The sequence below is a fragment of the Callithrix jacchus genome, chromosome 20, assembly GCF_049354715.1.
Source record: "Callithrix jacchus isolate 240 chromosome 20, calJac240_pri, whole genome shotgun sequence".
Taxonomy (NCBI): Eukaryota; Metazoa; Chordata; class Mammalia; order Primates; family Cebidae; genus Callithrix; species Callithrix jacchus.
Window position 1 is genome coordinate 43227608 of NC_133521.1, and position 24682 is coordinate 43252289.

At 56.2% G+C, this 24682-nt stretch overlaps 1 protein-coding gene across 12 annotated transcripts in view; it reads left to right on the plus strand.

The window, feature by feature from the left end:
• The window catches only part of GSE1 (Gse1 coiled-coil protein), a 511815-nt gene that overhangs the window by 385162 nt on the left and 101971 nt on the right, over positions 1–24682 (plus strand). For 2 of the 12 annotated variants that reach the window (XM_035282465.3, XM_035282467.3), the window contains exon 1: positions 8076–9540. The exons of 8 other annotated variants lie outside the window; for them this stretch is intronic. In XM_035282465.3, the coding sequence (XP_035138356.2) occupies positions 9504–9540 (37 nt within the window). In that variant the 5' untranslated portion in view covers positions 8076–9503. Of the gene's footprint in view, positions 1–6642; positions 7211–8075; positions 9541–24682 lie in introns of those variants that run through there. 2 more of the 12 variants (XM_078357916.1, XM_078357919.1) reach the window with 2 other exon arrangements.

Sequence of the window (24682 nt, forward strand, 5' to 3'; positions counted from 1 at the left end):
TTGCCAGGCTGGTCTCGAACTCGTGGCCCGAGTGATCCACCCGCCTTAACCTCTCAAAGTGCTGGGATTACAGGCGTGAACCATCCCGCCCGGCCTGGGCCGTTAGTTAATCTCACACAAGCCCCCGGAACCGAGAGGCTCGACACAGCAGGAGCATCTTCTAATAGAACTTGTACCGTAGATATTTATTTCTTAAGGACATGCCCACTTAATGTAGGACTGGTGGGGAGCCAGGACAGGTGCCTCTGCCCTGAGCATCATTTGGGGAGTTGATGGAGGTGTTGCCGGCACTCAGGGTCATCCTGGGAGTTGGCATCCATTACAAAGACCAAGGAAGGGAAAACAGAGGCTCACACAGGCAACTCTTCCAGGCCAGGCCTGGACCTGGCCAGTTATTCCGCCCACCACATTCTCTTGGCGAGAACTTGGTCATCTGTCTGCACACAATTGCCCTAGAGGCTGGGATGAAAGGGCATGGCTTGGTAAGAAGCTGGCTACCAGAGATTCTTGTCGTTACAGTCCCCCTGACCCCACAGGACCTGCAGGTGTGCGCAAGGCTGGCAGTTAGAGGCTGACCCTCAGGAAGGCTGGCGGGCCATTTCCCGGGGCAGATGGCCACATCCGACGATCTCCTGGGGCCAGGCTTCCACCCAAATTCTGGCTGGCAAATGCGTGTCACGAGGGGGTGAGATGAGAGAGCGGGCAGGTCCCAGTGGAGTGTTGACGTGAGTTCTGTGGAGGGCGGGCAGCCTCACCATACCCCTGTTCAGGGCCTCAAGATACTTTATCTCAATCTCAGCCCTTGTGACACACCTGAAGGACAGCTTGACCCAGCTGGCCCAAAGCATGCGGGTTCCAGACTTGGACAGTGCCCAGGGCTTCCCAGGGCTGGTAGGGCAGAGGTCGTTTGACAGAAGTGACAGGATGTATGAGCTTCCTGCGGCTGCTCTAACAAATCACTGCAAATGGGGTGGCAGCTTGACACAACACGAAGGTATTCTTTCACGGAATGAAACAAATCCATGTCAGTGGGGCCGTGCTCCCGACTCAAGCGGACTCTCCTTCCTGCCTCTTCCAGCACCCGGGGGTCCTGGCGTCCCTCGGCCTGTGGCCGTATCACTCCAGTTTCCGCTTCTGTTTTCATGTGGCCGTCTCTCCTGTGTGTCTTCTCTTTTGTATGCTGCTTTTTAAAAAAGAATGTGGGGGGGGGGCGGTACTGCGATAGTTTAATACATTCATATAATTAATGTGATAATTTAATACATTTATATAATTTGTGTAGATCAAATCAGTGTACTGGGGCTGGATGCAGTGGCTCATGCCTGTAATCCCAGTGCTTTGGGAGGCCAGGGAGGGTGCATCACCTGAGGTCTGGAGTTTGAGACCAGCCTGGGCACCATGGCGAAACCCCATTTCTACTAAAAACACAAAAAGCATGGTGGTATGCACCTGTAATCCTGGCTACTTGGGAGGCTGAGGCAGGAGAATCACTTGAACCCTGGAGGCAGAGGCTGTAGTCAGCCGAGATCACACCACGGCAGTCCAGCCCAGGTGACGGAACGAGTCTCCGTCTCAAAACAAAAAACGAAAACAAAAAAAAAAATCAGTGTACTTTGTATATTTGTCTTGTCTTTAGTCTAGAAATATTCAAATTATTCTCTTCTAGCTATTCTGAAGTATACAATAGAAACTGTGGTCACCTACTGATCTACAGAACACTAGGTCTTATTTCTTTTTTTTTGTAGTTACGTCTTATTTCTATCTAATTGTGTATTTGTACCTATTAATCACCTTGTCCTCTGCCCGCCCTCCCCTCCCCCTTTGGTAGCCACCATCTACTCTCTGTCTTCATGAGAGCCCCTTTTTCAGCTCCCACCTATAAGTGATATCATGCAGTATTTGTCTTTCTGTGTCTGGCTTATTTCACTTAACCTAAGAATCTCCAATTCCACACATGTCGCTGCAAGTGACAGGGTTTCATGCTTTTTTATGGGTGAGTAGTATTCCATCGTGTGTATGTACCAGATTTTCTAGATTCATTCATGTGTGTTGGACACAAGGTTGACTCCATGTTCTGGCTATTTTGAATAGTTCTGTGATAAACGGGGGCAGAAGGGAGATGGCTCCTCTCATTATAAAGACCTTTGCCATTGAGTTTGGGCCCACCCTAATAATCCGGGATTATCTGATCTGGAGATTTTTTTAAATTTGAGATGGAGTCTCACTTTGTTGCCAAACTAGAGTGCAATGGTGCAATCTTGGCTGATCTTGCACCTGCAACCTCTGCCTCAGCCTCCTGGATAGCTGTGATTATAGGCATGTGCCACCATGCCCAGCTAATTTGTGTATTTTTAGTAGAGATGGAGTTTGACCATGTTGGCTAGAGTGGTCTCAATCTGTTGACCTCGTGATCCACCTGCCTCAGCGTCCCAAAGTGCCGGGATTACAGATGTGAGCCACCGTGCATGGCCTAGAGATTGTTTTTTTTAGGATGAGGTCTTACTATATTGCCCAGGCTGGAGTGCAGTAGTGTGATCTCAGCTCACTGCAACCTCTGCCACCCAGGTTGAAGTGATTGTCCTGCCCCAGCCTCCTGAGTAGCTAGGATTACAGGTGCACCACCACGCTGTGCTAATTTTTGTATTTTTAGTAGAGACAGGGTTTTACCACATTGGCCAGGCTGGTCTCAAACTCCTGACCTGGTGATCTGCCCACCTCGGCCTCCCAAAGTGCTGGGATTACAGGCGAGAGCCACCATGCCTGGCGTGGAGATTCTTAATTACATCTTCACAGACTCTTTCTAAATAGAGCCACATTCACAGGTACCAGGCGAACATATCTCTTTTTCTTTTTTTTTTTTTGAGACAGGGTCTTGCTCTGTCACCCAGGCTGGAATGCAGTGGCATAAACATGGCTCACTACAGCCTCGATTTCCTGGGCTGAAGAAATACTCCTGCCTCAGCTTCCCATGTAGCTGGGACTATAGACACACATGCCACCAAACCTGGCTAACATTTTTATTTTTGTAGAGATGGAGTCTCACCATGCTGCCCAGGCTGGGCAAGCAGTTCAAGCAGTCCTTTCACCTCGGCCTCCGTGTTGGGATTATGGGTATAAGCCACTGTACCTGGCAATGTGGACATAACTTTTGGCAGATTACCATTCTCTTGCTGCACGGGGTAGGCTGGCTAGCCCTTGGCTCTGAGATGAGACAGCACACATGGGTGGGGCGTGCCCTGTAGCTCGCACCAAGCAAAGGTAAAAACAAAAGCTGCATATGCAGAAGTCACCATGAGGTGCGACCAGACAGAGATTCCCTTCTCTCTTTCAACCTCAGACTGGCTTGAGACCTGGAATGTTCATAGATAGTCCATCAACTTCAGAACTAGAGCCAGATGGAAAAAGAAACAGGGTGTGTCCCCTCCCTGTATGCCCTTGGTGAGTGCCTTCACCTCTGTGGGCCTCAGCATCCTTATGCACAAAACTGGGTAATGGCCATTGTGGTGTCCGTCTCAAGAGGAAGGGATGCTGGGGCAGGTCCCAAGTAAGATGACATTGCAGGAGAGCTGGCAGCGTGGAGCCCCGGTGCCTGAGGCCCGTCCGTGGGAGCTGCTGTTAGCACCTTACGCTGTTATCCGAATGGCAGGACTCATGGCTGCTCTGTGCGTGGACTCTGTGCCCATCGCCACAGTCATTACATCTGCCATGAGTGCAGGGGTGATTCACCTCATTTTCCAGGTAAAGAGACTGAGGTCAGAATGTTGACAACACCACCCAAGGGCACGCAGAGGGTGGGGCCCAGATGGAATTTGAAGTCTGACTGCAAACCTTTGCTGATGGTAATGAACATGCACTCTGAACCAGCCTGGGTTCCCAACCCAGCTCTGCCACCCACTAGCTGTGTGTCCTTGGGCAGGTTGCTTGACCTCTCTGTGCTTCATCTGGAAAATGGAACTCATAGTGACCTTGAACAAGATTGTCCCAAGGATCCAATGCGCTATCCAGGAAAAGTGCTTAGAACAGCAGCTGGCATAGACTGAGCACGTGGGAAGCATCTGCTGGTATTATTACCCTAAGAGGGAAACAGAGGCTGCCCACCCGAGGACAGACAGGGCATTCCAGGTTAGCCATGCGGCTTCCTGTCCCTCCCTTTCCTGGAATCTGGGGAGAAGCACCCCTCTCCGCAGAGGTTGGTTGCAGCCTTGCCTTGCAGGACCCCCAGATGCCCATGGGCACAGCTCCCAGCCGAGGCACCCGCCTCATGCACTCCAGGCCCCAGCCTGCAGCCTCAATTTTCCCAGCATGTGCTGGGAGGTATTTATGTTGCTCTCAGCTGACTCTCTTGGCCAGCTAGGCTGTCTCTGCTGTGGCTAAGGCAACCCCGTTAGAGGAGTCTGGGGACTCTCTCTTGTGAAGGAAAGATGATTGGGGTCCCTGCATCTTCAGGGTAGGGATCTGGTGGGGTACATGAGACCTCCTGAGAGGTTTTTTTTTTTTTTTTTCTCCCCATAGAGATGAAGAGATGAAGCAATTTTTTTTTTTGAGACGGAATCTAGCTCTGTAGCCCAGACTGGAGGTCAGTGGCGCAATCCTGGCTCACTGCAACCTCGGGCTCCCAGGTCCCTGTTCAGGAAACTCTCTTGCTCAGCCTCCCGAGTAGCCGGGATTACAGGCGAGTGCCACCATGCCCAGCTAATTTTTTTTGTATTTTTAGTAGAGATGGGGTTTTACTATGTTGGCCAGGCTGGTCTTAAACTCCGGACCTCGTGATCCGCCCTCCGCCTCAGCCTCCTACGCGTGAGTCACTGAATTTTCTGTTTTTTTCTGCTGTGTTCAGAATGTGGCCCTGAGCTGCTGGGCCCCACTCTTCCCTCTGACCCTGGGTGGGCTTGCAGCGTGGGCAGGGTTCCTCAGGTAGATGTGGGGTGAGTTTGCTCCGTGGTGTCCCCAGCTGTTAACAGGGGGTACCTGGAGGCTCAGGTCTGGGTGGTCCAGACTGCCCAGTTTCCTACCTCTTTTCCATAAATGTCTGACTCCTCTCTAGCGGTGAGCTCAGGGACAGGGAGAGAGGGCATTGCCACCACTGGGCTTTTCTGAAGTGTGGGTGGAGAGAAATAGAGACATCCTTTCCTTGGACAGAATCCCTCTGGGATGAAATCTTACAAAGGGCCCTGCCCTTCTCACCTGAGCACCTGGCACTCCATCCTGGTGTGGCCTAGACTAGTGGCCCGTGACCCCTAGCCAGGCCATAGGCACCCTCAGGGGCGGGGGTGCAGCTCCCCTGGAAATGAATGGCTGTAGTGATGGCTTCCAAAAACCACAGCCAAGCCACAAGGGTCAGTGGAAAGGGGAAAATCCTTCCCACGACCGAGTTCAGCCCCATCATGGCACACAAGCGGCCATTCAATGGAAAGCTGCCAGGGAGGCCGCGGTGGGGCACGGTGGGGTTACTTTCTATTCCTCAGCTGCTTGGCATTGGGTCGGCAGCTGTGGTGTAACCACCCTCCCATAGTGGATCTCATATTTTCCTCCCTTACAAAGGTCCCTGTCATCAGGAAATGTCACTAACCTACTTTGAGACGTCCAGACCCAGGGCCAGAGGAGGCTAAGCTATCACTAGAATCTTACAGCTCTCTTTCCCAAGGGTGTGGCCAAAAGCAGTTCGGTAATTCGCTGCAGGCATTCAAATACTTACTGGGGGAGATGCTTGTCCTGGAGAAGGAAGCAAAGATCAGCTAGGAGCTGGCCCACCAGCGTGCCCGCTCCTCTCCTTCCTGGTCTGGCCTACCCACTGCCAGCCAGGCCTGGGGAGCTCTCCAAGCCCCGGCCTTGCCTCTCCTGATCAGTTTCAGTCTCAGGTGGACCTCCATGGCTGGCCCCCAGTGGTCTTGCCTGGAAGCCAGGCTGCTGGGAGCTCCGGACTAGAGACCCCTTTCCCTTTCCCCGCAGGTGGCTCCCAGGAGGCAAGCTTCTTTCTGGCATCGTCTTCCCCACTGCAGCAGGGGAAGGGGGGCACCCAGCAGATTGGGGGAGCACCCCTCCCTCTGTACCATGCGTGTGATTGGCCCATAATTACAGGTTTATTGCCTGTACAGCTATTGTGTAATGACATGTTTGCAAATTAATTTTTATGGCTCCTGCCATTAGCATATACAGTAGAGGAAGGTTTAGTATTAATTACTACTGTTGTTCGTGTAATCCCGGAGAATTAAAAACCAATAAAAGAATGACAACAGAAACTGATAGTTTAGGGTCTTTTAAAAATAGTTTTTTCCCCCTCTAAGTAAGATGGGAGATTTTTCCAATTTGAGTGGTTAGAGGGTGGGTGGTAGCTCACCTAGGCGGTCTAACCCAGGTCCTGACCGCCGCCACCCCCCACCCCCGCCCCCTAGGGGCGCAGATTGAACCGCGCGCGGGTGATAAATGGGTGGGAGGGGGAAGCGGGGGCTGGAGGGGAGGCCTGGCGGGGCGCGCAGGGAGGGCAGGTGCTGGACCCCGACCCCGCTGCCCCTCTTGCCAGGCCGCCACCGGCGGCGGGTGCAAGGGGAGGCGCAGAGAGCGCGCCACCACGCAGCTCCAGAAACAAAGGGCCGCCGGCGCCGAGGGCCTGGCGCGACCTTCAGGGTCAGCGCGGGGCGGAGCAGTCTGAGGCTGGCGGCGGGCGCGGGCGGCCCCGAGCGGCGGGTTTCCTCCAGGTCAGCAGCTCTGGCGCCCTCCCCTGCGCACGCGTGCGCTCGGCCGCCCGCGGGGAGGGGGCGCCAGGCGGGGCCCGCAGGGAGCTGGGGGACTCCGAGACGCTCCTCGCACCCCCGGCCTCCGGGCCCCGGAGGAAGGCGGCCGCCCGCACGCGGCAGCCACCGAGCCGCCGGCTGCAGCGGGGAAGAGCGCCACCCCTCCCGTGGCGGCGAGCGCTCCGCCCAGCTCATTTAAGATTTTTTCTGGCGGGGTAGGCGAGGGTTTGGCGAGTGGCTTGGAGAGGTCAAAAGGCACGCCGCTCCCGCTCCCCATCCTCCTCCAGTGTGCCCACCGGAGCTTTTCTCTAGGGTATCGTATTCCGGGAGTTCAGCTGTCATTTGAAGCCGCAGCGTTTAGCAGGGACCCCGGGGCTGCCGCTGGGGACCCCTGATTTACGCAGTGGTTGGAGAGCGTTGGCAGGAACCCAAGCCTGGCGTGACCGCGGTGCCCCGCCGTGCGTTACCTGCGGGCTCAGGTCTGTTCCTCAAACCATGATTGTATCTGGGGTCAAAAGCTGACCCCTTAGTGTCACCAAGTCGTGATTCCCGCTGGTTGTGCCACCGAGGGGCCCTTCAGGAGGTAAAAGGGCTTGAAAATAAATTGTCACATCAAGAGGCAGCTTTGCGGCGTGCATTCAAGGAGGCGGTCGGGGGACGTGGGTAAATGGATCCTGTCTCTTTAAAATCGCTGGGCTGGACAATGAGCGCACAGGATGTGGTTTGGCGGCAGGGTTTTTTCCCCTTCGATTTGGGGAATTATCACATGGGGCCTTCTTGAGCTGGTGTGAAAGGGAGGCGGCGTGGGGAGGAGAGATACAGGCTCCACACTCACACACACACTGTGCAGTTGATCGTTTTCTTAAACCAAATTAGCCGGGGCTCTCGTTACTATGGTGCAGCCGGGGCTTGCAGAATCCCAGTAATAGCGTTTATTAGGTCTATTTGCCTGGAAGCATGCCTTCCCGGATCTGATAATGCACCAGAGCACCGAGAGTGTGGGAGATGCTATCAAGCATTTGATTACACTTGCAACAGGGATTTTTAGGGGGTAGGGTGAGGGGTGAGAGGGAAAGGAGGGAAACAAACCGCTCGCCCGAGGAGCTCACCGGGGCCGGCCGGCGTGTGCGTTGCTGCAGCCCCGCGTGGGTTCCACACAAGGCGGCCCCGACTCCCCCGGTCACGGTGTGGGGATTCTCCTCCCGGGTCCTGGCGGAGGGCGAACTCCTGGCTCCCGCAGCTGTCAGTCGTGGGTGGGGAGGGAGGGAGGACGGGCGGGCGGGCGGCCAGAGCGCGGAGTTGGGCAGCCGGAGGGGGGACCAGCGGCGCCCGCAGCCGCCCACTGTTTGCAAACGGCCCCCGCTTGGGAGCGAAGGGGAGCACCCCGCCTCCGGCAGCGGCACCCTCCCAGGGTTTGGAGAGGGGTGCCCGGCTTCCTGCGCCTCGCTCCCGTCCGCATGGATCTGCCGCCCAGCTTGGCGGCCGCGCGGGGGGAAGCTCGCAAGTGAAACTATTATTATCGCCCTGCGAAGCATGGAGCTGTTGGAAGATGCCGCGTAGAGACGGAAGGAGCCGCTGCCGCCGCCGCCTTCAGCCGCCCGCCGCTGCGCCCCTACCCTTTCGCTTTCATTAGGGGAGACAAATCTGCTGTCAGGCAGCCAGCTTTCCAATTTACCGATAATGATTCTTGCATGAAAATTGATCGAGGGGCTCTCCACCGCCGTGCGCTCTCGCCTGCCTCCCCGCTCTCCTCCTGCCTCCTTCTGCCCAGGCGCCAGAGCCCCCGCGAGTTCTTTCTCCTCCTCCTTCCACCCCCTCTGTCTGAGTCAGTGGTGGGACGCCGGGCCAGGGAGATAACCAAAAAAGCGGGGAGGGGTGTTGGTGGCGAGAGGGGGAGGGGAGCCGGCGCCCCGGCCTGCTTTCTCCTGCCGGAGACTTGTTTGCAATCGTTGCTTCTTTTATTTACGAGAAGAAATCTCCCCCTCGGTACTTCTTGGCTGTTTGGGTATTAATTTTCTCCTCTCCCCTCTCCCGCTCGCCCCCTCCTCCTCTCCCCGCCACCCCGCCCCTCCTCACCCAGTAGCTAAGGGGAAACAAAACAAAGCCGATTTCTCCTTGGCAACAAGAGATACCCCCCTCCCGCCGCCCCCCCTTCCTTTTTCCTTCTGGTTCTGAACGTGAAACCCTGTTGGAAACAGGTCTCTTGACCCTCGCCCTTGACATTCAAATGGCTGAATGGAGGAGAGATTGCTACTCGCACGTCTTGGGGGCTGGTTTTTTCTCTCTTCCCCCCCTTTTCCTTTCAAATGAGTAATCCCTGAAGATCTTAACCCCCCAATTTCATCACCCTCACCTCCCCCCTTTATTTTTCTCTCGCGTCTCCTCCCCGCCTGCTCCCCCCTCCTTTTTTTTATTTGCATCTCAAGTCCAAAAGGCAGAAAATACACACGCGGCGAAGACACCCGGGCAGCCGTGAGGCTCCGGCCCGTCCTTGGTCGTCAATTACCTCATTGTGGATCTGCCAGGGCCAAGGTGGCCGAAATTGCCCGGGCGCTGGCCGGAGAGAGAGCCTTTTGATCATCTTGTGTGTGTGGGGGAAAGACTGATTTCTTTTTTTCCGTCGCTCTCGGGATCGCTCTTCTGCCTTTATTTTATTGTTTTGGACATTTTTGAGCGCCGTGGCTTGAACGGTGCTTTTTGTTCATTGCTGGGTTTTAATACTATTTTCCTTCTTCATCCCTCTCTGGCCACTATGGAATTCTAATTTGAACCATGTTTGGATTGAAACCGCCTCTGTATTACTTACCAGGTAAGAGAGCCGTGCGCCTCCCCGGGTCCCGCGCGGCGCCGGCGCGCCCGGGACCCTCCCTCATCCGACCCCCCTCCTAGACCCCCCAGTCAGGGTCGGGGCAGTGGGTCCGCCGTGCCCCCCGCGGGCGGGCGCGCGCGGCCTCGGATCCTCCCCGCTGCAGTGAAGCCCGCGGAGTGCGCGGCTACGTGCGGCGGGGAGCGCCCACCCGGCCCGCCGCCCCCACCGCGCCGCCGCCGGGGGTTGCGCGTCTCGCTCCTTTTGTCTGCCCGGAGCCGGCTCCGCCGCGTCGGCGCGGCGAGCGGCCGAGGCACTTAAGCCTTCCAAGGTGAATTAAGCGCCGGGTGTGAAGTTACTTTGCTGCAGGCCGCCCCGATCGGGTAGCATGCCCCCCCACCCCAGTTCTGGGGCTGATCTCCCTCCCTCCAGCCAACCCCTTGTGCGCGGTCTCGGCGCGAGCGTCCCTCGCCGGCCCCCCCATCCTGCCGTCCCCCCCTCCATCCCGCCGCCCCCCTTCCTGCCTGGGATTCCCTGGAAGGTTTTGTTCCGCCGAGGTCGGAGGAGGGGGCCGGGGAAGCTCAGGAGGGTATTTGGCGTGGCTTCCTGTTTCCTTAACCTTCCTGCGCGGTGACAGCCGCTCGCCCTGTAACTTTCTGTTTCGGGGCTAGTCGCGCTTTCAGCCTGGAGGGGAGGGAAGGGGGGTTGACAGCTGGAGGTTTGGGGAGCCCCTCCTGAATTCACCTTATTTGGACTTCTAAACCTTAAAATTGAGTGTAGACTAAATGGAAGCTGGTGATCCAGAAATTCTGGCGAGGGAGCCCTCGGTGGTGGACCCCAGGGCCCTCCCCCACGGCGCCCCGGCACCACCACCCCTGTTCCCCCCGGGGTCGGGGAGAGACGCTCCGGCCTGCCCCAGGTGGGGCCACGTGACCGCAGGTCAGGAAGGCTGTGCGGATTGTGGCCGCAGGTTCTAGGAATGAGCTGATTTTATTTTTCCTCCCTCCCTCTCAGGTGATCTGCCTTAGCTTTGACTCACCGTACCTAATGAAGTTGGGGTGTAGGGGGAGGAGGTGATGTGGGGTGTAGAGAGGAGAGGGGAAGTTCCTAGTTTTCCTATGGTGAGGCTTATAAATTTCTGCAGAAGACGCTGCCCTGGAGCTTTATTTCTGAATTGTTTTGCTGGGGAAAGGTGCACGTGGCCGGGTGTTCGGTTTCAGGTTTTTTTTTCTTTCTCTGTTCAGAAGATCCTGTCACTTTTGCTGAGGCTTCCACATGGCCCTGGAGTCCCCAAGAGGAGTGTGTGGGGGAGGAAGGGGCCTGGACAGGACCCACTTCCCTTGGATCCGGCCTTTGCTGCCCCTAACCAGGGCAAACGTTTTCACTGAGTTAATAGAGCTGGGTGGAGGGTCACCAGAGTCCAACTGACTTAAAAAAAAGGGGCAGGAAAAACTCCGCCTTTAGGAACTCTGTACTTCATTCTTTTTGAGTTTTGTGGTGTCTACGCTGATTTTATAGGAAGAATATTGAATATTTCCCCGCGTTTCCATTTCATCCTTGCTCTCTTTTTCCCCCCTCCACTGCCGGAAATGCAAATCAACAAACAGCAAGCTTGCTTTTCTCCCCCTCCGCACTTCCCTGAGCGGATCCAATCCAAATTAGAACCGGGAACCCCCAACTTAGTCAAATAAAGGTTGTAAGGCGAGGGCGGAATGAGCCTCATGGGAGCTCAGAGCCATCTCCCCCTTTGGAAGATTCCAGGGAAATGAGGGCTGGGTGTGAGTCGCGGTGACATTCCCCAGAGCCCTTTAACCCAAAATGTAACAGATCCTCATGCTGTATCTGGGTTTTTCTTGTCTGCCTCCTCCTGGGCTGTGGCTGGGGAAAAGCAGAGAGCTTGTGCCTCCCCCGCAGCTGTGCCTGCCTTGGAGGCGCTCAGGACAAGCTTGTGCCAAGAATGAATCTTCTTAAGTACAGGGCGTCTTCAAAGCACAGGTGTTTGTAATCTACACCCCTCTTCACCTGCCACTGGAGGCTGCTGGTACATATTTATTCATCAGGTGACCGCTTTTCTATTTACACAGGGAGTCTCAGAAAGAGGAGGAGGAAGTGTCAGCCTAGGAAATTCAAAGCCGTTAAGGAAGGTCTGCCCAGGCTGGTGTAAAGCCCCCAGTGGGCGGGCAGGAGAGGTGACTTTTGCCCTGACCCCCAGGGAGATGAGGAGAGGCAGGTCGGGGCAACTCTCAGCCTGTGGATGCAGGCTTTTCCTGCATTTTAGTTTTTTTGGTTGTATTTAAAGTCCCCACTGGGGTATTATGCTTCATTGTCTTAGTGTGATATTCAGAGTCAGGTGCCCAGGCTTCCCAGGCCTGGGGTTAATGCGTTGAGAGTGATAGTAACAGCAGCGGCCTTGTCCTCCTTTTTTTTTTTTTTGAGATGGAGTCTTTCTGTGTCACTCAGGCTGGAGTGCAGTGGTGTGATATCTGCTCACTGCAGCCTCTGCCTCCCTGGTTCAAGAGATTCTCCTGCCTCAGCCTCCCAAGTAGCTGGAATTACAGACACCTGCCACCATGCCAGGCTAATTTTCGTATTTTTAGTAGAGATGGGTTTTCGCCATGTTGGACAGGCTGGTCTCGAACTTTCGACCTCAGGTGATCCACCCATCTCGGGCTCACAAAGTGCTGGGATTATAGGCTTTACCTGCCCAGCCCTGGCCTGGTCCTCTTGAGTGCTGTCAGGTCCTGTTACAAATGCTTTGTGGACTCTCTGTAGATCTCACTTCCTCTCTTTCAGATAGGTGCTGCCATCTACCCATTTAACAGATGAACAAAGTGAGGCCCGGTGGCTCAGCAGTTTGCCCAGCTTGGAAGCAGCGGAGCTGGGACATGGAGCTGGCTTCATCTGCCACGCTGATCTGGGAATGAGGGAGCTCAGGTGCAGCAGCCAGCCTGGCTTGCTTCAGGCCTGAGGTTCTGGATGACAGGCAGACCCCCCACCCCCACCCACCCAGCCTGACTCCTGGGTGCTCTGCAGCCTCTTGGACTTGGTTTCCATGCCTGATGCCATGTCCCAGACACCGCAGGGAGCAAGGGCCTAGAACCTGCCTGTCCAGCCTTTGCCCTGGGGGCAGTTCCCAGTCAGGCTGGCATCAGGCACCTCCTGTTTGACAGGCAAGAGGACTGAGGCTAGGCATTAGGTTTGAAATCAGGCTCTGCCCCTTGTGAGCTGTGTCCTTGGGCAGGTGACTGATGCTCTGAGTTGAGTCTGTTTTCCCATTTATAAGATGGGATCCATAATTGTATCCCCCTCGGGATCAGTGGAAGGCAAGGGTCAGCAATCCATGGCCGGGCCTGTTGTAAGTCAGGGTTTATTGGCACACAGCCACGCCTGTTCCTCTGGCAGCTTTCACATTATAATGGCCAAGTTGAATCGTGAGCAGAGACCATCTGGGCTGGCCACGCCTAAAATCTTTAGTTACTATCTAGTCCTGAACAGGAGAAAAGTTGCCCACCCTCTGTTGCAAGAAATGGAATGAGCGGGTTCCCTGAAGATGGTGCCCGGGGTGAAGTTAGCGCTTGAAATGAGAGTGACGCCTGTAATAATCGTCACTGTTATTTGTCATGCTCATTACTATTGTTACTGAGGTGGAATTATTTGCAGCAAGTCACAGCTTTTTTTTTGAGACGGAGTCTCGCTCTGTTGCCAGGCTGGAGTGCAGTGGTGTGATCTCTGCTCACCGCAGCCTCCGCCTCCCAGGTTCAAGTGATTCTCCTGCCTCAGCCTCCTGAGTAGCTGGGATTACAGGCATGCACCACCATGCCCACATAATTTTTTGTATTTTTAGTGTAGATGGGGTTTCTTCATATTGGCCAGGATGGTCTCGATCTCTTGACCTCGTGATCCGCCTGCCTCGGCCTCCTAGAGGATCGAGGGCGTGCGCCACCATGCCCGGCCAGGTCAGAGCTGCGTAGTGAGACCTGAACTCTTGTCTTTGGCCTGCGCTTCTTGCCACCATGGTTGTACTGCCCGCCTCTTGGTGGTGCTTCACTGGCCAGGGGGAAATGGTAGCAGGTGAGGGGACGCTGGCTACAGGGAGAGCAAGGTGTGGGGGAGTGTGTGAAAGGAGATGGGGCTGGCGGGTGGGAGGGCGCAAGGTGTGGCCTCCACCTTCCTGCAATTGGGGCAACTGGGAAACTCAAGCAGGGGTCCCTTCTCAACCCTTCCTCTGTATGTACTTGTGCCTAGATTCCACCTTTCCTGAACTCCACCAGGCATCTAGCCCCATGCTGGTGGGGTCTGGGTGCCTCCTTTTTACTGAACTCAGTACCAGACTGATAATAACAATCCTAAAAATAAAAATAATAATAATGAGGACTGGGCAAGATGTCACACCTATAATCCCAGCCCTTTGAGAGGCTGAGGTGAGTGGATCCCTTGAGCCCAGGAGCTCGAGACCAGCCTGGGCAACATGATAAGAATCCCTCTTTATAAAAAGTAAAAAAAAAAAAAAAAAAAAAAAAAAATTAGCCAATTTTGGTGGCATGCCTGTAGACCCAGCCCCTCAGGAGGCTGAGGTGAGACGGTGTCCGGGTCCCAGGAGGTGGAGGCTGCGGTAGCTGTGATTGTACCACTGCACTGCAGCCCGGGCTGTGAGACGGCGAGACTCTGTCTCAAAAAACAAAGCAGAACAAAACAAAAAGGCCAGGTGTGGCTCATGCCTGTAATCCCAGCACTTTGGGAGGACGGGGTGGGTGGATCACCAGGTCAGGAGTTCAAGACCAGCCCGACCAACATGGTGAATTCCTGTCTCTACTAAAAATACAAAAATTGGCTGGGTGGCGTGTACTTGTAATCCCAGCTTCTCAGGAGGCTGAGGCAGGAGAATTGCTTGAACTGGGACCCGGGAGGGGGAGGTTGTAGTGAGCCAAGATCGTGCCACTGCCCTCCAGCCTACAGAGCAAGATTCTCTCACACACAAAAATTATTAATGAAGAGGAAGAGGCAGTGGCTGCCTCATGTGCTGTTCCCATTCCACACCAGGGAGATCAGGCTTCTCTCGTCCCACGTGACAGCTGGAGAAACTGAGGTGCGGAGCGGTTGAGGTCACACGTGCAGTAAATGGTGCCGCCAGGGGCTGACCCCGGGCAGTCTGGCTCCACAGTCGCCGTTTCGTAAATATTTGTTGACCGAGTTGAGGGGAGCTGGCCGCTGGTATTGGCAGCGGCGCCCTTCCAGCCTGTTATCTGGTTCCTGTCCTTTCTGCAGGGAGGACTCCTCAGCCATCAGCTGACTCCACCCCAGCCCCACACTGAACTCTGGGTGACCCTGGCCTTCTGTCAGGATCACTGTCCACTACCAGGGAGGCTGCCCCGGGCCCTCCAGGGTGATGGTCTCTGCGCAGGCCCTCCTGGGTTGGGGGTGGTGTCTGGAGGTGAGATCAGGCTGGAACCCAACTCCCAGGGTGCTGGGAGCCGAGGCGGGGAGGGGGCGCCCACAGGGATGGAGGTCTTGCGTGGCCTCAGGCTTGTCACGGGACTTAGGAAACCATAGCTGTGGTGAGGGAACCAGACGCAGGAACCACCCAAGACCTGCTCCAGGGGCAGGTTAGGTCTAATGGGACCTGACTCAGATAAAAGGAAAACATGGTTATTTTAGTTGTGATTGAGAAAGCTGCTTATTTACTGCTCAGAAACTCAGCGGGGACAGGCTCTCGGCTTCCATCTAGCACACTTTCCAGGCAGTCACTAATTAATCTTCCGATACCCCTGAGAAATGGGGAGGCCGCCACGGTTCCATCTGTCGCCTGGGAAAGCCGGGGGCCCTTTTGTCCCAGCTGCAGCCCAGCCCTCCTCTGAGGGGCCTGGTCTGGTTCCCACCCCCTGCCCAATTTGGTTCTTATTAGGGTTCTTTTTCTTGCTTAAGTGTGTTGTTGTTACGCCGTGGGTGGGAAACTGATACAGTCCCTCTGGAAACTGTTGCTTCTTATCTCCTTGACTCTGGAGACAAAAGACGTTTCTTTGTACTCTGGGAGCAAATGGTCATTACGTTACCTGGATTCTGGCGCAGGAATGAGTGTCCTACGCAGGGGAAGCTGAGGGTGGGAGCCGCGGGTGGGCCGAGCCACCCAGCTCCTCGGCAGAGCCAGCGAGAGGAGGATGTGTCTGGACTTGGCCTCCTGCCTCGAACCTGGTGTTCCGTGTCACTTGGCTATCCTCCCCCGGACGTGGACATGTGTGAGGGGAGCAGTCCCACGGGGCTTCCACTCACCAGCGTCCAGGGGGATCCTGGCATTGTGTGGATGAGGACACAGGGGTCAGGAGATTCCGAGGGGCCTGTTGACTTCACATTCTTTTCCTTAGACTTTCGGGGAGACTGGGCAGGAGAGGCACCCTCTTCATCAGCTGGGGTGCATCCCATCATACTCTTTGTGGGAAAATCAGACTGTTGTGGCCCCTAAAATGCCTTTCAGGAAGGATGGTGGGGTCCCCTCTTAGGGGACCTCCTCAGCAAAGCAGATCCTTGTCCCCTTCTGGGATTGTCCCCCTTCAGTGGTCTAGCTGCAGGGTCAGCAGAAATTCTGAAGCCGCAGAGGCCGTGTGTTGGAAGGGAAGAGGGAATTCGGGGTCAGGGAATAAAAATCTATGTGGTATCCTCCTCTTTTAAGAGTTCCATATAGATTTAAAGTCCTTTTGTTAATTTAGGAACATAAAACCGTGTAACGTATAGTTTGGTTTGCTCGTAAAATGACTAAGTGTGGCATATTTAGTGCTGTGAAAGCTTGAGGTAAAAGGGAAAAAAAATCAGTGAGAATTTTCTTACAAGTCTTTAGGGGAAAATGTTCTTTTCCGGCTTTTCCCACCCATGCCAGGCCCTTGGCAGCTGCAGTTGGGGTTGCTTGCTGCCCTCAGCCCCATTTACAGCCATCCTGGATGCCTGGAGCGGGTGCTGGGGCTGGGGAATTGCGGGGGCAGGGCACTGGCAGGGTTGGGGACAGCCAACTCCAGGTCTCATCCCCAGAGCGCCGTCACTCCCAGCCCTGGAGCCCAGGCCTGCTGGAAGCCCAGGCCTTGAAGGCTCTGGGCAGCTCTGTCATCCTCTCCCTCCCACAGGGAAACAGGAAGCACCCTCTGACCAGGCCTGGACCGCCGCCCAGTGGGCATTTGGCTGCTTTCTTAATGACCCGCGGGGTCAGGAAGTCACGGAACATTGGACTTGGGAGGGACCTCAGAGGTCAGACGGCCTGTCCCTCCTGTCGTTGGACTTGGGGGTCTCGTGGTCACCTCAAGCTGGGACTGGGCTGTGCCACTGTGGCGAGGTAGGATGTCGGTTTTTGCACAGAATACCTGCCTGTTACCCAGTCCTGTCCTCCGAGGACACAGACCAAGCCCCCACTTCCTGAGCATCTCCTGGTCTGGCCTCCCCCTGAGCTGGGCAGGGCCTGTGCCAGTGGGTCCCATGTACTGCGCTGCATCCGTTCACTGGGCAGGAGCAGCAAAGGAGGTCTGTGTCTTCAAACAGAGAGCTGAGCAAACGGAATGCTCTGGAAACTATTAGAAGCACTGTGGCAGAGGGAATCCAGGAAGGCTTTCTGGAGGAGGGGCACTAAAGGCAGGCTTTGGAAGTCTGGAGCTCTGAGGTGGGTGAGGCTGGAAGGAAGAGGCTAGCACAGTGAGGAGGGATAAGCAGAAATAGGGAAACTGGTCTTCCAAGACTCAGCACATTGAGTTCACGTCGGGTGTGCCGAGGGCTGGGCATGGTACCTTCCGAGCCTGCATTGTGGTGGTGGTGTGGGGGCATGGATTGAGTAATCAGGGTGACAAGTACCGGAGCTGAGAGCTGTGAGTAGGATCTTCTCGGTATGCAGAGGAAAACAGTTTGGTTTGAGACCGGGGTGAAGGCTGTGTCCAGGAAGGCCACAGAGTGGAGGTGACATTTGAGCTGTCCTTTCTACTCTGGGGAAACCCACATTCCTCACCAGTGGGGACTTGGGAGGGAAGGCCAGCACTCCTGTCCCCGTGCTCAGCAGCACCCTCTAGGGGTGGGGCTCTGAAGCCTGCGCTTCCTGCGGAGACACCATGGGGACACTCTGGGAGGGCGTCCACAGCAGGGCCGGTTCCAGAAGCCGAGGAACAGTAGGAGAGAGTGCAGGCTGCAGGAGACTGTGTGGAAGGGGCGGCTATGCCTGTTTCCCGCTCCTCCCTGGCCAGCCTGGGAACTGAGAGTCCACATGTGCCCGGCCCTGCAGGCCAGAGAGATGGTGCTCGGCTCGGCCCTTGTCCTCAGAGAGCCGGGGCTGCGGCAGATGGGGCCCGGCACAGCTTCCGGTGGGAAGCAGAGCCCAGAGGTTAGGGTGGAGAAAGTGCGGTGGGGGGTGGTAATGTGGGAATGAAGCTGCGGAGTGGGTAGGAGACACGTCTTGGAGGGTCTTGAATGTCATCAAGCCAGTGACATGTGAACTCGATTCTGTTGTCAGTGAGAACCTGGGTTCTTAAAAGCAACCGACTCCGCCAGGCATGGTGGCTCACGCCTGTAATCCCAGCACTTTGGGAGGCCAAGGCGGGCAGATCATGAGGTCAGGAGCTTGAGACCAGCCTGACCAACATGGTGAAACCCCTGTCTCTACTAAAAATTCAAAAAAATTAGCCAAGCATGGTGGTGCATGCCTGTAATCCCAGCTGCTCAGGAGGCTGAGGCAGGAGAATCACTTGAACCTGGGAGGCAGAGGTTGCAGTGAGCCCAGATGGTACCACAGCACTCCAGCCGGGGCGACAGAGCACAACTCCATCTCAAAAAAAAAAAAAAAGGGGGGCAAGCAGCTCCCCGGGCTTGTTTAATGCACATAGAGCACGACAGGCACAGGAAGACACTGCCAAGAAGTCCCAAGAGCTGTGTCCTCGTGGAGTGCCCATGCCGGTGAGGGGCCCATGGTGAAGGGTCCCTCCAGGGAGACTCTGCAGAGAAGGCAGGGTGTGGGGGGTGCTGAGTCTGTTTCCTATGGAGTCTGCGTGTTCTTGAGCCCTCTCCAGGATTCCAGTGGTGGCTGGAGTGAGAGAGAACAGGCCTGACCCCTTTACCTGCCCGGCCACCAGCAGGAGGTTTGAGAGTGGGCTGTGGGGCGAGTGGTGCTTGAACCTGGCCTAAGGCTGAAGAGAAGGTGTGAGAAGCGGCAGGAGGGACCCTGGGTCTCAGCCATGCTCCAGGAGGAGCTGGGTCCAGACGGTCAGGGTTCCCAGGTGTCCTTGCTGGGTCTTCCGGCAGACCCTGCGGGTTCGAGGGCAGCAGGCTTTTCTGAGGCTGCCGTTCTGCCTAGGTGCTGTGTTCCATCTGCCTCTGCTCCTTACTGGCTGTGTGACTCTGGGCAGGATCCTTACCCTCTCTGGATCTGTGTTTCCTCATCTGCTAAATGGGACCAGGAGCAGAGCCTGCCTCCTGGGGTTGCTGAGAGCGTGCAGTGAGTTAACTGCTGGGCTGGAGGGACCAAGCGCTGTAGGACCCTGAGCTGCAATTACTGTTTGGGGTGACAGCTCCTGGCTATGGGTGTCACACCGTCCATGTCTTGGATTTGGGAGTAGCCTGGAAGAGGAGGGCCCTACCCGGGAGACCTGGCCACGTCCTCCACGTGGAGGCAGTGGACTGGGCAGGGAGGGCCTCAGAGGAGCTCAGGCTCCCGAAATGGCTGTCAGCCAGCCTGGCCCATGCACAGCGCCATGGTCACAAGGCAGCAAGATCTGAATAAGTAACGGAGAAATGGAATCCCCTGCTGAGGTCGTCCCGGTCCGCCCTCTACCGCCTCCCACGGAAGCAAAGCCGAACTGCGTGAACCCCAGGCCCCAGAGTCACTGGACGGAAGATGCCATGGGCCAGCCTGGCTTCCATGGAGAATCTCATTGGAATAGATTTCTTCTTCGACCTCCCCACCCCCAGAGGACTTCAGTGTCATCCGTAGCGAGTGACAAGCCCGCCGCCAGTGCCCTGAGGCCGACGGCACCTTGTCTCAGACTCTGGGGCCTTTGAACTGGCCCGACCCTCCCCACGTCTCGTCATTCTTGTCCTGTAATTCACTTAGGATTAGCTTTCAGACCTCCTCGCCGGCCCTAACTTCTGTCGTCTTGGTAACTGTGTCAACCGTTTGCTGGTTTCCCGTGATTATCTGACAAGAGAAAGGGGGGCTGGCAGGGAACATAAAAGAAGGGAGGAGGAGATAATGCTGGGGTCTTAATTGAACTGGCTGCGGAGGCGCCTCGGGAGGAAGGGCGGGGAGGTGAGGAGGGCCAGCCACTGCATGGGCGGTCTGTCGTGCAGGCCTCTCACCAGCTCCAAAAACCTGTGTCTCTGTCGGAAGTGTCACTGCCTTTATCTTAGATCTTAAGGGCCCAGGGATGAGGTGTTACTCCCGCCCCCCTGCTGCCCAATTTCCCTCCTGGAACATTTCACTCACAGGCAGATTTCCACTCACCGCAGGGTGCTGGCCTGTGGGTGGGCAGGTCAGACCAACCATTTCGGGGGCTGGTGGGTGGGTCTGCCGGGTACCCAGACTCCTGGCATGGAGGAAGACTTCATGAGCAACTGTGTGGTCATAAAACATGGTTTATTCTCCCAGCTGCTGTGGGTTGGAGATTCAGAAAGGGAGTGGTGGGGTCGAACCAGTCTCTGGCCAGCTACGCCTGAAGACTAGGGGGCGAGGTGATTGGCTGTGCGGAGCCTGGAGTCGTCTGAAGGCTCTTGTCACTCAGGCCTGGCAGTTGACGCTGGCTGTTGGCCAGACCACAGCTGGGGCTCTCACGTTGGGGCGCCTTCTCGTGGCCCCTAAGTGTGGCATGAGCTTCCTCACAACATGGCAGCCTCAGAGCTCCAAAGGCAGGGGTTCCAGCTCACAACGGGGAAGCTGCAGGGCCCTTCAGGGTCTAGCCTCGAAAGGCAAACTGTGCCACGCCGCATTCTACTGGTTGCAGGTGAGGGACCAGCCTGCCCAGATTCCGCTGGAGGGGAGTTAGGCTTCATCTCTTTAGTTGGTTGAGACAGGGTCTCGCTCTGTGGGTCAGGCTGGAGTGCGGTGGTGTGATCACAGCTCACTGCAGCCTCTGCCTCCTGAGCTCAAGTGATCCTCCTGCTTCAGCCCCCCAGGTAGCTGAGATCTTAGGTATGTACCCACACACCTGGCTAATTTTTAAATTTGTTGTAGAGACAGAGTCTTGCTATGTTGCCCAGGCTGATCTCCAATTCCTGGGCTCAAGTGATCCTCCTGCCCCGGCCTCCCAATGGTGTTAGGATTACAGACATGAGCCAGTATGCCTGACCTAGGCTCCACTAGTTAATGGCGGAATGGCACCCTTGTAGAAGGGCATGGCTGTGGGAGGTGTGGGTGAGTTGCCTCTCTGGAAGATGTCATCAGCTGCACGTGCTCCACTCACCCACGGCCTCTGTGGTCTGTCTCCAGATAGTGGTAGCCTTGCCTCGAGGAAGGGAAGCAATTCCATCTTCTTTTAGGGTCTGCTTCTGAAGTTTCCTGAAGTCATGTGACAAGGAGCTTTGTGGGCAGAGGCCTTGGTGCCCTGGGGTGGAGGCTGTTAGGCCTCCTGGGTGGGCCTCCACTATCATGGCAGCCCCCAGTTTCAGATTCTCCAGCCCTCTGAAATAACCGTGAGGGCTGTCTCTGAAAATGAAGGCGCTGTTTCTTGTCACAGAGGCAAGACCAGCCCCTCACTGGATCAGTGGGAAGACGGGAGTGCCTTTTGGGGAGCTGCTAATGAGCTATGTCTGATTTTTATGAAACTCCATGGTAAATTATTAATTTGGGCCAGAAATGAAAGTGTGGAACCAGATAGGCTCATGAATATTCATTGTTAACTTCAGCACGGAGTTGATCATTGGCTAGAGCAGGCAGCCAGCCTCGTGACCCAGATACAGGCTTATTACCTGGGGCGGAGGCTCTTGGGAAACCCTTCCCCGTTCACTCCCTAAGTTTCTTGGTCCAGAGGTGGGGCTGGTAAGTCACAGCTCATTAGCAAAGTTGAAGCCAGACCAGGGCTGGGCTGGGGCCAGCTCAAGATGGGAGCGGAAGTCGGAGGGTTCTTGAGCCCCTGGGTCCCCCCTGGGCTCACGGCGATCTGTTGCCACTGTGGACCTCTGATAAGCGTGATGCCCGTGCAGAAGGAGCTGGAAGTTCCTGCTTCTCTGCCCCTGGTCCCCTCTTAGAGCCTCCTAGAAATGAAGATCCCTTTTGCAGATAGTCTTTGGTTCTGGAGTTTCATCATGGTTAGTGGCACTGAGGTCACTTTCTGGCTGGCATGCCACAGAGGCTCCTCCCAAACTCGAACCTACTTGAAATAGTGAGTTCGCATTTCCAGGATGGTTCTGCTGGGATCCTTTCCTCCCCTCCAAGGCCCACCTTGCCTAGCACTCTAGCCTGACCTTCTCTGCTGTTCTCCACACCTTTGTCCAGGCCGTTCCTGCTACCCAGAGCGCTGAGCTCCAGGGTCTGGGAATTGTCAGTGCTCCCTCCTGTTAGGAGTGGCTGCTCCCTGCTGTGTGCGCTTGGGTAGATGGTGAGCAAGCGTGACCTACCGTTGTAACTATTTATTTAGTAGCTGAGCTCCTGGGCCCAGGGGCCAAATGGTCACATTTGAATTCTTGCTCTGCCTTGACTCCTCGTGAGACTGTGGGCAAGTTACTGAAACTCTCTGGGCCTCAGTTTACTTGGGTGGTAAACATGGAGGGTAGTTTTCCCGAGGCTGGTATGAGAATGAGAAGGCCGTGTACGTTTGGAAAGCTTAGCGTGGTGCCCGGACTGTCAGGAGGGGCGGACCTGCTCTTGGTATTACCGTTCATCTTCGCCGTATTTCCTGCTGGGACAGAAGCTCCAGCGCAGGAACTCCTGGGCCTCCCCGGCCCGGTGCCAGCACACGGGGGCACGTGCGGATGGCTGGAGTCTCGTGTTCTGCGTGTTTTCCCTGCTTTTCAGGGTCCGAAGAGCTTACACTGCCCGGCGGCACGTGTGCCTTGGGAGAGCCTCGCACCGCCTCAGGCCTGTGCGTGCGGGTTTTGCTGGTCTCTGGGGGGCCTTGAACCTGCCCACCGCCTGGGCAGGCCCATTTGTAATACAGGCCCTGGAGACTGCCCACCCCGGTGTGGAGACGAGGCCACTTCCTGCCTGAGCTCGAGCCGGGGGGGGGGGGGGGGGGGGGGGGGGGGGGGGGGGGGGCGGTTGGGGTTTCAATTCCCGCCTCTCTTGGAGGAGGACAGAGAAAAAAGTGAGGTTTCTGGTGGCTTCCGGGGTTAGAGCCGAGATAGGAACTGCGGCCCTGAGTTCCCAGGCTGAGCTGACCACTTCTGCAGTGAGCGTTTTAGAGACGCAGCCGTCGGGCTGGCTGAGTGGCTGGATGGGAGGAAAGGTTGCCTGCCAGAGTCCTGGGCACAGGCTGGTTCTGAGGGCCTCTTCCAGGGTGAGGGCAGCTCCGGATGGCCTTGGCGCTTGCTCAGTGTCCATCTTCGTGGGCCTTGGCGTTGGAAGTCCTCAGCACCTCCCAGCGCGTGAGAAGCTGCCAAGTCTGCGTACGGGAGGGGGAGTGCCCCGGGGAGAGGAAGGACCTGGCCTTGACCCGCCGTCACCAGGGCTTCTCTGGGGCTTTGGGGGTTCCCGCAGCGGCCTGCTGGCAGGCAGTTCCAGAACTGACACCTGCTGTGTGACCAAGTCGTGGCACTCGATCCCAGCCTGCAGAGAGAGTCATGAAAAGCATGTGTGGTTTTATTGGCTATTGAAACCCATAACTCCACCTGCCTGGCTTTTCATCTGATTCTGATGCCTTTGACTCACGGCTCTGTCGCCTCCCAGGTGCCAGGGCGCTCGGAGAGAGGCGGCCAGTGTGTCAGACCGGTGGGGTGAGCTGTGTGGGAGGAACAGGAACGCAAATAGCCCACAACCAACTTTGTTCTCCTTGCCCTCGTTTGGAAAGAGACGTTAGCTTCTCACAAGCATAAGTGCCAGGGCAGTTCCTGAGCACCTGTTGGTGCCAGGCTCTGGAGGGGCTGAGGGGGAGGATGGAAAGTCTGTGACAGGCTTCTCTTCAAGGCCCTCCCGGACACTGGAGGAGGCAGGAGCTCAGCCGCAGGCCACTGACTCCAAGTTTCTGGGGGTTGGAAGGATACAGCTGACTCCAGGCAAGTTTCCCTTTGGCTGGAGTGGTCCGGGAGGACTTCCTGCAGGAGGTGGTGCTTGAAGCAGATTCTGAAGCGTTGGTTGGTTTTGAAAAGGGAAGCAGGGGGAGGTGTGAAGAGGAGAGTGGTTTTTATCTCAGCATGCCACAAACTGTACTGTGTACTCCACTGACCCGGATCTTGCTAAAGGGAAGGTTCAGATTCAGCGGGTCTGGGAGGGGTCCTAGGCTCGGCCTTTCTAACAGGGCACAGGGGAACTTCCCTCCCTTGAGCCCCGGAGTCACGTGCACTCTTCCAAGGCTGGGGCAGCGTCAGTGCTGCTGGCACAGAGGCCTTGCGTCAGGTAGCCAGGACACTGGACCTGTACCTCCTGACACAGTAGCCACTAGCACAGATCATGACAATCAGACCTGAACACTAAATGATTAAAATAAAATAAAATGAGAACTTCAGTGCCTCAGTCACCGTTGTTCCATCTGCAGCACCCAACAGCACCTGGGGCTGGAGGCTGCCCAGTCGGGCAGTGCAGTAGAGCATTGCCATTGTTCCAGAAGGTTCCCCTGGACTGTGCCAGTCTTCAGCCCAGAAGCTGCATTCCCGGAGCGATACTGGCACAGGCCCGGCAGCATCGCCAGGTCTTCCTGGGGAGGCTCTCAAGCGCCCAGAGGGGAGGTCGTTGCCGTGTTTGGGGCCGCAGGGACCTGGAGGAGGGACCTGACTGACCTTTTGATGTTAAACACAGGAAGGACTGAGGAGGAGAAACAGGTCAGAGGCCGCAAGAGGCCCCAGCAAGGGACACAGAGGTGTGGTGGCAGAGCTGAGGCTGCAGAGGGTCCCTGTGGGTGGCCAGGCCCAGGGAGGAGCTGGCAGCAAGGGGCATATTTGGAATCTGAGAGACGCTGGCTGTCCGTGAAATGGGGAAGTGAGTTGGGTGTGGGGCAGAAACCACCAAGTGGCAGTTTCATGAAGGAAGGAGTGGTTTCCAGTGGCA